General features: G+C 46.3%; 1 protein-coding gene across 1 annotated transcript; it reads left to right on the forward strand.

Annotated features, from left to right (window-relative positions):
* The first annotated feature begins 8697 nt into the window (after nt 1-8697).
* On the forward strand, nt 8698-13384 carry LOC111151519 (mitochondrial ribosomal protein S23). The gene is made up of 5 exons (XM_022509562.1): nt 8698-8822; nt 9392-9562; nt 12210-12287; nt 12479-12605; nt 13016-13384. The coding sequence occupies exons 1-5, from the start codon at nt 8779-8781 to the stop codon at nt 13166-13168; spliced, it is 573 nt and encodes a 190-aa protein (XP_022365270.1). The 5' UTR covers nt 8698-8778; the 3' UTR covers nt 13169-13384.
* Nucleotides 13385-13623: the final 239 nt, after the last annotated feature.

A 13623-nucleotide genomic window follows, 5' to 3' on the forward strand; every position in this document is an offset into this window, starting at 1 on the left:
GCAGGAGGGCAAGCCAAACTTAATCTTTAACCTAACCCTACTCTTTTAAAAGATTTTAAGTAATCTCTGTACCCAACTTGGGACTTGAACTTACGACCCAGAGATCCAGCATCTAGTAGTCTACTGACTGAGCCAGCCAGGTACCCTGGCCTTGTGCATTTTTTACTGATAGGTGTGTAATCCCCAGAGCATAGTACTGACACCTAGGGACTTGTTAGGAATGCCAGTTCTCAGCCCTAGCCTAGACATACTGAGTCAGAAACTCAGGGAATGTAGCCCAGCAATCTCATTCTGGTGTCTGGAGCCACAGCGCCAAGCCACTACCTAGTACTGACTGCCCAGAATTACCTGAATGCTTAAAAAAAAATCCTGATGCCCAGTACCCCAGACAAATTAAATCAACAACCATGGAGTGATTTATTTTAAAGCTCCTCAAGTAATTTAAATTTGCAATCAAGTTTGAGGACCAGCACACTGGGAAGTCTGGTGGGTGTTTCATATTAGCTCAATTAATCTTACCCAATAATGGCCACTTGATAGATGATGAAATGACAATTCAGAAAGGTTAAGTAACTGGCAAGATTACAGAGCTAGTAAGGTGTGAAGCCAGAAACAGGCCCCAGGCTGCCTGATTCCAAAACCTCTGTTCTACGCTCCCCAGCCCTGCTGCTCCAAGTGGGCTCCTGGTGCCTGCCCGATCAGCGTCGCATGGGGCCCTACTCCAGACCCACAGACTCTGAAACTGTGGGACTCTGAAACTGTAAGTATTTTAACAAGCCCTCTGGATGATTCTGGTACATGCCAAGTTTGAGAAGCACAGTTCTACAACCTTGCTACTCAAAATCTGTGCTAGGTACCAGCAGCATTTGTATCATCTGGAGCTTGATAGAAACACGGAATTTCAGGGTCTACCCTAGACCTACTGGACTAGAATTTTTTTTTTTTTTTAAGATTTTATTTATTCACTTGACAGAGATCACAAGCAGGCAGGGAGGCAGGCAGAGAGAGGGGAGGAAGCAGGCTCCCTGCTGAGCAGAGAGCCTGATGTGGGGCTCAATCTCAGGACCCTGGGATCATGACCTGAGCTGAAGGCAGAGGCTTTAACCCACTGAGCCACCCAGGCGCCCCTGGACTAGAATTTTTTTTTTTTTTAATTTTGTTTATTTATTTGACAGAGATCACAAGTAGGCAGAGAGGCAGGCAGAGAGAGGAGGAAGCAGGCCCCCTGCTGATCAGAGAGCCCCGATTCGGGGCTTGATCCCAGGACCCTGAGATCATGACCTGAGCCGAAGGCAGAGGCTTTAACCCACTGAGCCACCCAGGCACCCCCCAGGACTAGAATTGTAATAAACTCTTCAGGTGACTTGGATGCACACTTAAGCGGGAGAAACACCACTCGAGAACACCGGGTCTCAAACTTGCTGTACATGGGAATTATTTTTCCTTTCTTTCTCCCTCTCTCTTTCTTTCATTCGTTCTCTCTCTCTCTCTCTCTCTCCACCCAACATGGAGCTCGAACCCATGACTCTGAGATCAAGATTTGCACGCTCCTTCGACTCACCCAGCCAGGTGCCTCATATTGGGATTATTTCTGAAATTTTGGGTCTCATTCTCAAAAGATTCTGATTTCATTGGTTTCGGATTTAGGTTGTACATCTGGGAACTGGACTGCAAAGGCTCCTCAGGTGGTTCTAACATGCAACGGAGTTTGAGAATCAAGTCACCATTTTGCCTTTCGGCATAGCTGACTGAAGCTGACCGTAGCCAGAGAGGGGATGTGGGGAGAAAAGGCAAAGAGAGCTCCCCAGATCCAACAGCAGATGAAGCCTCTGCTCCACGATGAGTCCCTCTGTGTTGAACGGTGTCTTCCTAGGACTTAGGAAGGAGTCGGGCTGGGCCGGACAACCCCCTTATCCATCTGCCCTCACATGCCAGGCTCATCTGCAAATGTTGGGCTCCTGGTATCCACGAGGTGATACATGGGAGATCTGCCTCCTGCAAAAGTGCTGAGCTGGGCTCTCTGGAGTTCTGGCCCAGCCCGTGCCCCTCCTGCTTTGTGCGCTTTGGTGTCTCCAGGCTCAGCCCAGCTTGTGAGGAAATCATGGGTCTGGAGAATGGTGTCCCCAGAACTGGCCTGGTTATTACCATGCTGGGGACTCAAACCTCCCTCTGTTCTCTTGAGGTACCTGGTAGGGGGTGGAGGTTGGAGGAAAGATGGAGAATTTTGTTTGTAGAAGGCAGAAGGCAGGCGAGGCATGGGATGATGAAGATGATAGTTGCCTATTGAGTGCTTACTGTATGCAACTTTTCTGGGGTGCTTTATATACATTATTTTACTGAATCCCCACAACTATTATATGAAATCAGTATTATCACTCCCATTTCTCAGATGAGGAAACTGAGGTACAGAGATGTTAAGGTCCTTACTCAACATGACCCTTGGTTATTGGTAGTACTTACTACCCAGGGAGCTGAACTCCCAAGTTGGTACCTAAACACTAAGCTATAAAATGGGGTGAGGGAACAGGTGATAAGACCTAGAACCTCTTCATAGATGCAATCTGTTGAGCACAAAAAGGTCTCCCTGATTAAAAACATCTCCATAGTGATGTGTGATCCAACAGTGTGCCTGGAACTCACGTATTAGCATTCTTTATTTGGTTTAAAAAACAGTCTCTTAGCATTTCCATCAACTGAAAAATATGCTGTTTAGAGAGAAGCACATGAACTCCTTTGCCCATTATCACAGCACAGATTAATTTGTTGGATTAGCTGGCTAGGTCAGCTGGAGGAAGATTTAGAAATTTCTGGAGATGGGCGGGGGCCTGGCTCGGGTTGAGGAGGGCTGTGTAAATCTACTGCCACCTGGTGGTCTCTCTCAGAATTGGCCATTGAGAGGCTAACATCATTCTCCCACAAGTGAGCACCTGTTAAGCCAGAGGCCAAACAGAAGGGAATTTATCTATTTGCATGGTTATATGTTTTGCAAATTTTACAAAACAAGGATATTTTTGTACTTGTTTTTCCTTAAAAGAGCCTCTAAGATTACATAAGCTTTACACCCCACCAAACCAGCAGCTACCCTAATTTCTAGAGATTAAAGAGTCACAATTCTTTATCAGGTCAAGAGGATTATTCCAGGGACTCCGGAGTGAGGGGCTGCAAAGCCCAGCACAAACTCAGCTGGCTACGTCCTTGCTACTCAAAGTGTGCTCTTTGGACCCAGTGACCGAATGTCCTGGTTTCCAGGTCCAAGTGTTTCTCAGATGTGTGAATCTCAATGCTAAAACTGGGAGAGTCCTGGGCAAATTTGGGCCAGTCGGTTGCTCTGCCTACAGATTAGCAGTATCGGCATCAACTTGGGCGATTGTTTGAAATTCAGAGTTTGGGTCCTCACCCCAGATCTCCCGAGTCAGGACCTGCATTTTCCAAGATCTTGGGAGGTTTGGATGCACGTTAAGGATGCAGTTGCTTTGCCTTCCACAAGAAAAGAGGGGCCCATATCAGCCTGAAACATCTGCCTTCAAGGGTTGCATCTTTTGCTGGGAAAGCTCCAGAGTGATTCCAATTGCCTTTTAATTCTAATAATAAGAGGCCAGATTGTTGCTTCAGGCCCAGCTGGCTCCTGTTTCCTTGGCTACAAAAGGAGCCACGGTGATACAGGGGTGGGTAGAGGCATAAAGTGTTTCTCTTTCCTCTCCTTGAACTGGATCCTTGTTGGGGGCAAGACTGTTTGCTGAAGAAATGAATGGGCAGCTGTGTGAACATGCTTTGCAAATTGTTAGGTGTGATTCAATAAATTGTGATCCATTGCTTTTAAATGAGGAATGCTCAGAAGCCATCATCATCACTCTTATTTATTGAGCCTATACACTAGGCACTGTTTTAATAACTCTGAAGGTACTGACCCATTGACTCGTCACAACAAGGCTATATGGTGGGTGCTACAATTATGCCCATTTTGCAGATAATAAAGCTGAGGCCCAGAGGTTTGTAAAAATGGATCTGTCAGTGAGGCACACAGGATAGCCAGAACTAGAGATGACCAGGTTCGTGGTGGGGTGGAGGATTATTTCCATTCAATCACAGCTTTTGCCCATACACCTAGGGTATATGTATTTGAGGAAGGCCTCCAGGGAGGAGGGCTGGATGGTGCCATCCTCATTTGTCCTAACTTGGCTTTAGTCATCCATGTTGTTTTTTAGGAAACTCTGAGAGTCAGCTCCGGGCCAAGCCCAGGCTGGGTATGGGGAGGCAGAGATAGGAAAGACCCTGTTCCTGCCCTCAGAGAGGCCCAGATAGAGACACAGACAAGTAAGTAGAGTCACACCATCACATTTTGAGAGGGATAAGGTTAGGGAGAGAGGGAGCAGAGTCTGGCAGACGGTGTGCTGGGGGCTCAAGTGCTCTCCTGACGGACTCCAAAGGAAGGGGAGGTATGGGCCTCTGAGGAGCGTGCTAGACCAGGAGAGGGAGCACACAACAGCCTGGGGAGAGGGGAGATGGCACTCTAGACTTCTCCTTGTCTTTCATCCTCCTGGTCCATATACGATTGTTTTCCTCCTTTTTGAAGGCAAGCAGCTAATTTCTCCCTGACCCTGGCTTTCTGCCAAAGGTGAGTAGCAGGGGCACCTAGGTGGCTCAGTAGTTGAGCGACTGCCTTCGGCTCAGGTCATGATCCTGGATCTAGTCCCTCATGGGGCTCCCTGCTCAGCAAGGAGTCTGCTTCTCCCCCTGATCCTCCCCCTTCTCATGCTCTCTTTCTCTCTAATAAATAAAATCTTAAAAAAAAAAAAAGTTAAGTAGCAGTATTAATGATTTCATCAATATGCTGGGACTTTTACTTACCAAGGCTGTCCTGCTATTGGGGTGCTTTTTCTCTTTTTGTCTGACACACTCCCAGGCGCTATATAAATAAGGGCACTCTTCATAAAGATGTGGGCAGAGTGTAGGGAAGCCACAAAGGATGGCCTAAAGCATTTGGCTAGTGACAGAGGGACACAGTTTGCTGAGTCTAGGTCTGAAGGGGCAAAGGAGGAAATAGGGACTGGAACCTGGGAAGAGAGCTCTGTGTGAAGAGGCCGCCCTGTGAGAATTCCCCTGGACTGTTGGTGGGAATGCAAGCTGGTGCAGCCACTCTGGAAAACAGTACGGAGGGTCCTCAAGAAGATGAAGATAGAGCTACCCTATGACCCAGCAATTGCACTACTGAGTATTTACTCTAAAGATACAAAAATGCTGATTCAAAGGGGCACATGCACCCCAATGTTTATAGCAGCACTACGGACAATAGCCAAATTATGGAAAGAACCCAAATGTCCATCGACTGGTGGTGAATAGATAAAGAAAGTGGCACCTGGGTGGCTCAGAGGGTTAAGCCTCTGCCTTCGGTTCAGGTCATGATCTCAGGGTCCTGGGATTGAGCTTCCTATGGGGCTCCCTTCTCAGCAGGGAGTCTGCTTCTCCTTCTCCCTTTGCCCCTCCCCCTGCTTGTGCTCTCTCTCTCTCTTTCAAATAAATAAAATCTTTTTAAAAAGATGTGGTGTAAACACACACACACGGAATATTACTCAGTCATCAGAAAGAATGAAATCTTGCCATTTGCAACAACACAGATGGAACTAGAGTGGGATGAGGTCCATAGAAATCAGCCTGGTGAGGAACAGAGCAGGGTTAAGTTGGTGTGGATCTGGCTGGGCAGACGGGAGCTCTTCAGAGTAAGTACTTACAAATGTAATGGGGATGGACAGCGTCCCTCCAAAATTCCGACGTTGAAATCCCAACCCCCAGTATCTCAGAATGTGACCACGTTTGGAGATCATCTTTAAAGAGGTACTGAAGTTAAAATGAGGCCATTAGGTCTGGCCCAGATCCAACACGACTGGTGTCACAAGAAGAGGACACATGACGGAGGGAAGACCACGTGAGGATTCAGGGCAGCCGTCCACAAGCCAAGGAGAGAGGCCTCAGCAGCAACCAGCCTTGCCAAGCTGATCTCGGACTTCTGGCCTCCAGAACTGCGAGAAAATATCTTTCTGGTGTTGAGGCCACCCAGTCTGTGATCCCTTGTTACAGCTGCCCTAGCTGACTACTACAATATGAAAATGCTTCAGTCCTAGGGGGCAGTCAGCGGGTGACAGATCACAAGAGCAGCAGTGATGCTGTAACTGACATCAGACTTGTCATGTACCAGCACTAAGTACCCACTGCTATGATTCAGGCTGCCCACAAACGGCGGCTTCTACTCCTGCTGCAAGGCACGCAGACAGTTAAGACTGTTTAGGGGCACATCTACAGGGGTCCAGCAGTGCAGTAGAAGGAATATGGCCTTTTGGAGAGTTTACAAGTTCTCTTTCCTTCTGTGTAAGATTGCCGGGACACTACCTATGGCATCAGAGAGTCGGACAGTTTAACAAGATGATCCAGATTTCTGGTGCAGCGTGTGGCATGAGTACAACAGCCCCTTGCAGCCTTGAGAGGTCCTGGTGAGAAGACAGAAGCCTCTAACGTCCAGTTTGCCTGCCCTCAATTGCCTGACAGCTTCTTCCCTTTCATGAATGAACACTCCCTAGGGTGCACACTTCCTGCTGCAGGCTGGGGGTTCCCCATTCATCTTGCTCCCACATCCCCATGGTCCTCCTACCTACCCACCAGCATTCCCCTGTCTCAGGCACAGAGGCATTAAATAGGATGCTGGAGGGGAAACTTTCAAGGCTCAGACGATCTAGGCTTTCCTAAGATCTAAAGGAAAAATTCCCACCTTGCAATTCCTCCCCTATTGAGGGTTTGCATTCTTGGCTCTCCTCCCTTATCGTGGAATAAACCCTTCTACTTCTTTACCAGCGGTCACTGCAATGGCCTAGGGAGCCAGGCCCGAGTGGGAGAGGGGAAGTGTGTCTGTGCCCCCCCCACCCCAGCAGCTAGCTCTGACTTGGGACAGAATTAGAAACTTGTTATGAGGCTGGGAAGACTATATTTAGCTGGGAGCATGTTTGTTCTCTCCAGACCTTCCTAGGACTGGGAGATTGGATCTCTACACTTGGCCCAGCAGCCAGAACTGGGTTCTTTCTTCCCTTTGTCACAGGGCCCTGTGGCAACAGTGAAACCGCCCTCTTAGTGTAGCCCTGGGTCTCAGATCACCCTGGCCCTTGCCCCTGGGGCCAGCTTTGTCCTGTCTTCGTAGGTCTACCCATCTCCAGCTTGAGGCATAGCTAAGGAGGGTTGTGGGTTCTAGAGAGGGCCCAGGCTGTGCTGGAAGCCTGGCTCTGTCACTCAGGTATCTGACAAGTTACTTCACCCACTGTGGCCTTTCTCATCTATAATAAGGCTAATAATAGCTACCTTCTGAGTAGGTGTGTGGATTCCAAGATAACATAAACAAGCAGTAAACTGCTTCTCAAACATTACATCCCTCCTCCTTACCAGCCTCCCATAGAGTGGGAGGGCTCTGGGATGACTTGCTGCTCTTTCTGGCTTACAAAGATGATAATGGGTTCCCAGAAGCTATTTTGTGTGTCTGTGATTCAAAACATTTCATTGGAATAAAAAGCTCAAATATAAATAAAAACTCTTTACACGTCAAACTCTGAGGGATACATAAAGAAAAAATATTCTTTTCTTGCAGTCTCACTGGAGATTACAAATCTTCACAGTCCTGTGTGCCTTCCACATGGTTTCTATCTCCATACAAACACAAACACATATAAAGGTGTTTTCTTTATTCTTTGAACAGGTTAGGATCCCACTAAAATGTTTCTCTGCAACGTCCTTTTTCATTTTAGAAGTCATGGGCGTGCATCTAGGTGAATGCATAGGGACATAAGTTGTTCATTGTAATAGATGCATAGGATTGCATAGGATATATAAACCATAACTCTCCATTTGATTTTCTTCCCCGCTACAATACTGCAATGACCATTCTTGCACCATTACCCTCAGGACATTGCGCTTTGAGTTCTCTGGGGTACTCTACTCTTAGTATGATTATTGGACCAAAAGGTCACCCTGAGAGGTTACTGTCCCCAGATTTTTGAGTCTCCGTATCGGAATTTTGTCCTGTTCACTTTCGCTTTTCCAGCTCCAAGAGGAGCGAGCCCGTGACGCCTCCCGCGGAGAAAACACTAGTTGCCCCGCAGCATCCCGAGGGCAGCGGATGCTGGAGGCACTCCGGGGTCAACGCACTCCCGGGGCGCTCCGCATAGCAGGATGCGGAGGACGGAGGCTCGGGCCCTAGTGTGACCTTGGGCCAGTGCCTGCCCGTCCCCGGCCTCGGTTTCCTTCTGCGGAGTCTGTGGCTCCAAACAAGGTAAGGCGCAGTCCGGGCCTTGCCCCGGTGTGACCTCTCATCTCTGTCTTTACACGCGTCCTGGCCTAGCTGGCTCCCCCAACGTAGGCTGCGCCTCCCTCCTTCCTCCCCATCATCTTCCCTCCGCGCTGCCCCACCTTCTTGACTGGAGTAGGCTCCGCAAGGCCAGAGAGGGCAAAGCAACCGTCTGCGTGATTCCCTCCTCTAGATCGGTCATTTATTGCTTCTGCCCGGCTCTGGCCCGCTCCCTCCCTTTCGGCTCGGCTATCGAGTGCTCCAGTCTGAACCTGGCTGGGGCCAACAGCCGCGCCAGTTCGGCCCATCCTTTACTTCTGCCTGGCTTGGCTCTCCGGCTGCGGCGGCTGAGAGAGCGCCGCGATCCTCGTCTCGGCCAGCAGCCTCCGCCCATTTCGCCTGCCGCTGGCGCTTCCGCTTCCGGTAGCCCCCGGCCGTAAGTGTCCGAGGCACCAGCCATGGCGAGGAGCCGGCTGGAGACCGTGGGGAGTGTTTTCTCGCGGTGCGTGCTCGTACCCGGTGTGGGCTGAGGGTACCTCCTCAGGAAGGGGGCTGTTGACCGCTCACGCTCCTTCTGGATGGGTCAGAACCGGGCGAAGCATTCTCCAGAGTGCAGGAGTCTGAGCCGGGGGAGGCCCTCTCGTGCTCCCTCCTGTCTCTGAATAGGTGTGCTGGACGACCCATTCTCTGACCGCATCTTTCCCTTTCAAGATTGCACCTCTCCCCTGTCCGAGTGGAGTTCCCTAGGAGGAGGAAGGGAGGAAGATGATGATGGGCCCGTGTGGGCCACCTTTGTATTTTCTTCGACGCGGCGTGGATGGGGCGGGGGGGGGGGGGGGGGACGCACCTGAGAAAAAAATAGAACCTAAAACTTAACCCCTGAGCTTTGTTAGTTTGGTTTGGAATATGGAAATATGTTAACTGTAAGGTGGGGAACACCCCGCTCTGGCCTCCTTCCGGTTCTGTCTTGTGGACTCCGTGATCCCACTGATGTCCCAGGCCGTGACTAGACTGACTCAGGGGTTTAGACTGTTGTAACCGACTGACCTTCGTTATTTTTCCTTCCTTAAGGACTCGGGACCTCATTCGGGCTGGGGTGTTGAACGAGAAGCCCCTGTGGTTTGACGTATATAATGCCTTTCCCCCACTGAGAGAGCCGGTCTTCCGGAGGCCCCGCTTGCGATATGGCAAAGCCAAAGCTGCCATCCAGGACATCTTGTACCCCGAGGATCGGATTAGAGCGTGAGTGCCAAGCCACATGGTGGACAGGAGGCAGCAAAACTTCAGGAGGAGAGATTTAGCTAGCAGTCTGGTGACTTTTTTAGGAGTCGAGCCAGGGCTTGCCCTGTGAAGAAGGTCTTGTGTATCTCCCAAGTTAGGGAATCTGAAACAAGTTCTGGGAAATAGGATCTGGAGCCCAACAGTGGACTGGTAACTGCAGTTATAGCTACCCGTTTCTGTGTGTCTGTTAGCACTATGCTAAGCCCTTAAAAAACATTCTCTAACTTTGGCCTTACTCTAACCCTACAAGATCAGTGTATTGTCTTCATTTTATTCATAAAGACTATGAGGCTCAAGGAGGTCAGCTCACTGGGAATTTAATGGCAGAGCTCTTTCCCACAAATAGTGATGTCAGTTTTTAGTACCTAGAATTTGTATGATTCTTTTTTTTTCTTTCTTTTTTTTTTTTTTAAGATTTTATTTATTTGACAGACAGAGATCACAAGTAGGCAAAGAGGCAGGCAGAGAGAGTGGAGGAAGCAGGCTCCCTGCTGAGCAGAGAGCCTGATGCAGGGCTCAATCCCAGGACCCTGGGATCATGACCTGAGCCGAAGGCAGAGGCTTTAACCCACTGAGCCACCCAGGTGCCCCGTGCTTCTTTTTTCTTAAATATTAAGATCAGAGGTGGTACCTTGTTCAGGGTAATACATATTTCTTTCTTTCTTTTTTTTTAATTTTAGAGACAGTGGGTGTGCATACACACAAGAGCAGAGGGGAAGGGCAGAGGGAGAAGCAGACTCTGTGCTAAGCATGGAGCTCCAGGCGAATCTCGATCTCACAACCCTGAGCCCGACCTGAGCCAAATCCAGGAGTCAGATGCTCAGCCGACTGTGCCACCCAGGTGCCCCTGTCCTCTTATTCTTTTCTCTATTTCTGGATGTAAGAAAACAATTTATGAGGTCATTATATTCTCATTTGAGGTCTAGACCCCTTTCATATCAGGAATCTCCTCCCCTGTCCCCCAACACTCCTTGAGGTGGGGGAACAAGTATGTTCTTGCTCTACTTGGAATTTTTCAGGGTAGTTCCTGAAGTACGAGATCTTTGGGGGCATTAATTTCTTTGTCAGTGCTTTTCTGGGTAGGCTCAGTGCACGCATTTGGTCAGGATTTATGTATTAAAATCATTTGTGGGTGTGCCTAGGAGTCTTAATCAGGTCAGCATTTGACTCTTCATTTTGGCTCAGGTCATGATCTCAGAATCCTGGGATTGAACCCTCCATAAGGCTTTACCATAGGGAGTCTGCTTGGGATTCTCTCTTTCTCCCTCTCCCCCATTTCCTGCTCGTGCTTTCTATCCCTCTCTAAAAATAAAAAAAAAATTAAAAAAAAAAAAAATCATTTGTGTTTCTGCTGTATGGTTAGCAGGAGCTAGGTGATAGTTCATTGGAGAATGTGGAATATTTTACTGGTCCCTTTTTTATTACTGTTAATGTCAAAATAATAATACCTTGCATTTAAATAATTTTTTGAACCTTTATTTTTGTGGCTTCCTTTCAGTGTTTTTAATATTTTAAAGAACTTATAAAAACAAAATAAGTTCCAGACATATCAAAACCTAAATGTAAAAAATCAAAGCATAAAAGTACTAGAAGAAAACGTGGGAAAATTTTAAGAATAATCTGAGTGATAAAGACCTTTGTCAGTATAACATAAAACCCAGAAGCCATATTAAAATTTTCTGCCCCCTAAAAAAGTGCCACAAGATGAATCAAAAGCCAGCCAACATATTGGGAAAAAAATTTGGTAACAAGTATGACAAAGGGCTAATTATATTGCTATAAAGTTTGCTTATAAATCAGTAGAAAAAACCCCCCAAACGGAAGAGCACAGAAAAGGAAATTCAGTTTGTTTTTAAACATATGAGAAGATGTCCAGTTTATTTCATAAGAAAAGGCAAAAGTAAAATGAGTTACAATTTTTCATCTGTCAAATTGACAAAGAACAAAAAGTAGGAAGAGAGAATTTGGCCCGGCTATGGGGAAATAGACACTCTCCTACATTACTGCCGTGAGTGTAAATTGGCACAGCCACTTCAGGAAGCGTCTGGCAGTTTGGAAGGCCGTATTGCAAATGCACATACCTTGAGCTAGTAAAACTATTTTTATGAATTTATTCCAGACTCCTTTGCACAGTGTACTAAGAGATACTGATAAAGTTAATCACTGTCTACAGGTGCAAAAGGATTGGAAAAGGAGCAAAGGACTGGAAACAATCTAAGTTCAATGATTTGAAATGATCTCTAAGAACTATTAAGTAGAAGAGGCAAGATGTACAGTAGTGTCTTCTGTCCTTGGAGTTAAACTATGCGGCTGGGGGGGGAATGATAGATGCATGTATGCTTGTATATTAGAATATTCTTGGATGGATACACAAGGAAATGGTTAGTGTTGCTTCCTGGGAGGGAGCTGGGGGTTTGGGGTGGAGGTGAGCAGGAATGTTAACTTTTCATTGGATACCTTTTTGTAATATTTGGTGTATTTGCCATGTGCATGCACTACTTACTTTAAAAAAAAAAAAAAAAAGCTTATGTTTGACTTAGTAATTTTTTTTTATTCTTGGCCATGATCTATAAGTGGAGATTTATACTGTGTTGTTTATATTTTCTAGGAAATTTTATTCAGCCTATGGATCTGGTCAGAGAGCTTTTGATCTGTTCAATCCAAACTTCAAGTCTACCTGTCAACAGTAAGCCATTTTAACATGTCCTGGGTTAATTTTTTTGTTTTTTTAAGGAATTTAATGATCAGTTTGAGGAGTTGTGTTGAATTCCCCAGGAGGAAAAAGCCACTCTTGTTAAGGGAAGGCTTTATACTGTGTAACAGCATGTTGATGACTCTCAATATGCAGACCTCAGATGTGACTGCTTGGAATTCCAGGTTTGTGGAGAAGTACATTGAGCTACAGAAACTTGGAGAAACTGATGAAGAGAAGTTATTTGTGGAAACAGGGAAGGCTTTATTAGCAGCAGGTGTCATTCTGAGAAGAGTAGGAGAAGCAAGGACTGTGAGTATTTTTTAATTAAAATTATTTTAAGGATTAGTTGTCTCTTTGTTAGAAGTTAGAGGAAGGCTTGGTTTTTCTTCTCCAACCTTGGCCTGTGTTTCTGAACACCAGGTCAAATGCTGGTAGATGAAATATACTGGAAAAAAAAAAAAAGATGTGTATATATACATAAACTAAAATTTTGTGATAGTGACTTTTACTTGGAACAAGTGAGTTAGCATTAGGGCTTTTGAAATTACGTTTTTCTAGAGATTTTTATCATGTGTGTTGCTTGTTATAATAGAATTTGACCTGGGATATTAATGTTAATGTTTTGATTCCATGATAGAATGTGCTTAGTCATACAGCTTCAGCCAGTCAGTGGAGTGAAAATGACATCTGTGTGATGTATTTATGTCTGGTCTTTTAAGCAAAAGGAAGGTAGTCACATTTCCTGGGAATCTGAATCCACGGGTGTCAAACCTCAAACAATATTGGAAAAAAACCAGCCTCTTCAAGAAGTTCCCCAGGATCAGCGTTTGGAGACATCTGAAGAACAGCCAGAAGGTCTCTCACCTCCCTGAAGAACTTGTATTCCATGTATACTGACATCCAGACTGTATTCACTAGATGAATGTTGAACTGTTTTTAACAGTTGAACTGTGTAAATGTTTCCCAGTCTCTAAGGCATTATGTTTGCCTTCTTTTAGTTCTATTTCTAGGTTGTCATAAGCTCAGTTTCATGGTTTGAATGAACTTTTATGTTAGGATGGTATTAAATAAAGAATTCCCTGACTGCTTATAAAGTAAATTTACCTTAAAATTGTAAATAGCATGAGGAAACCTTTTTAAGTATAGTTTGAATGGGACACGTTTTGAGTAGGTCTTCTTGGATTTCTGTGTTAACATGTGGGTTGGCTATATCTGATTCTCGGGTATCTTTCTCTTTTCTGGCTCCGTCAGGCTTTTACTTGTGCATATGGTATGTGCCCTGGGCCAACTGTTTCTGTCTGTAGATAATCTTTACATTTTGCTATAG

The sequence above is a fragment of the Enhydra lutris genome, unplaced genomic scaffold, assembly GCF_002288905.1.
Source record: "Enhydra lutris kenyoni isolate GAN:26980312 unplaced genomic scaffold, ASM228890v2 scaffoldscaffold26, whole genome shotgun sequence".
NCBI classification, from domain to species: domain Eukaryota; kingdom Metazoa; phylum Chordata; class Mammalia; order Carnivora; family Mustelidae; genus Enhydra; species Enhydra lutris.

Bases quoted from the DNA above. Each gene is read 5' to 3' on its own strand.
- LOC111151519 (XM_022509562.1), top strand. From the start codon at position 8,779: ATGGCGAGGAGCCGGCTGGAGACCGTGGGGAGTGTTTTCTCGCG. The intron at 9,563-12,209 runs GTGAGTGCCAAG...TATATTTTCTAG, and splicing joins CCCGAGGATCGGATTAGAGC to GAAATTTTATTCAGCCTATG. The intron at 12,288-12,478 runs GTAAGCCATTTT...TTGGAATTCCAG, and splicing joins TTCAAGTCTACCTGTCAACA to GTTTGTGGAGAAGTACATTG.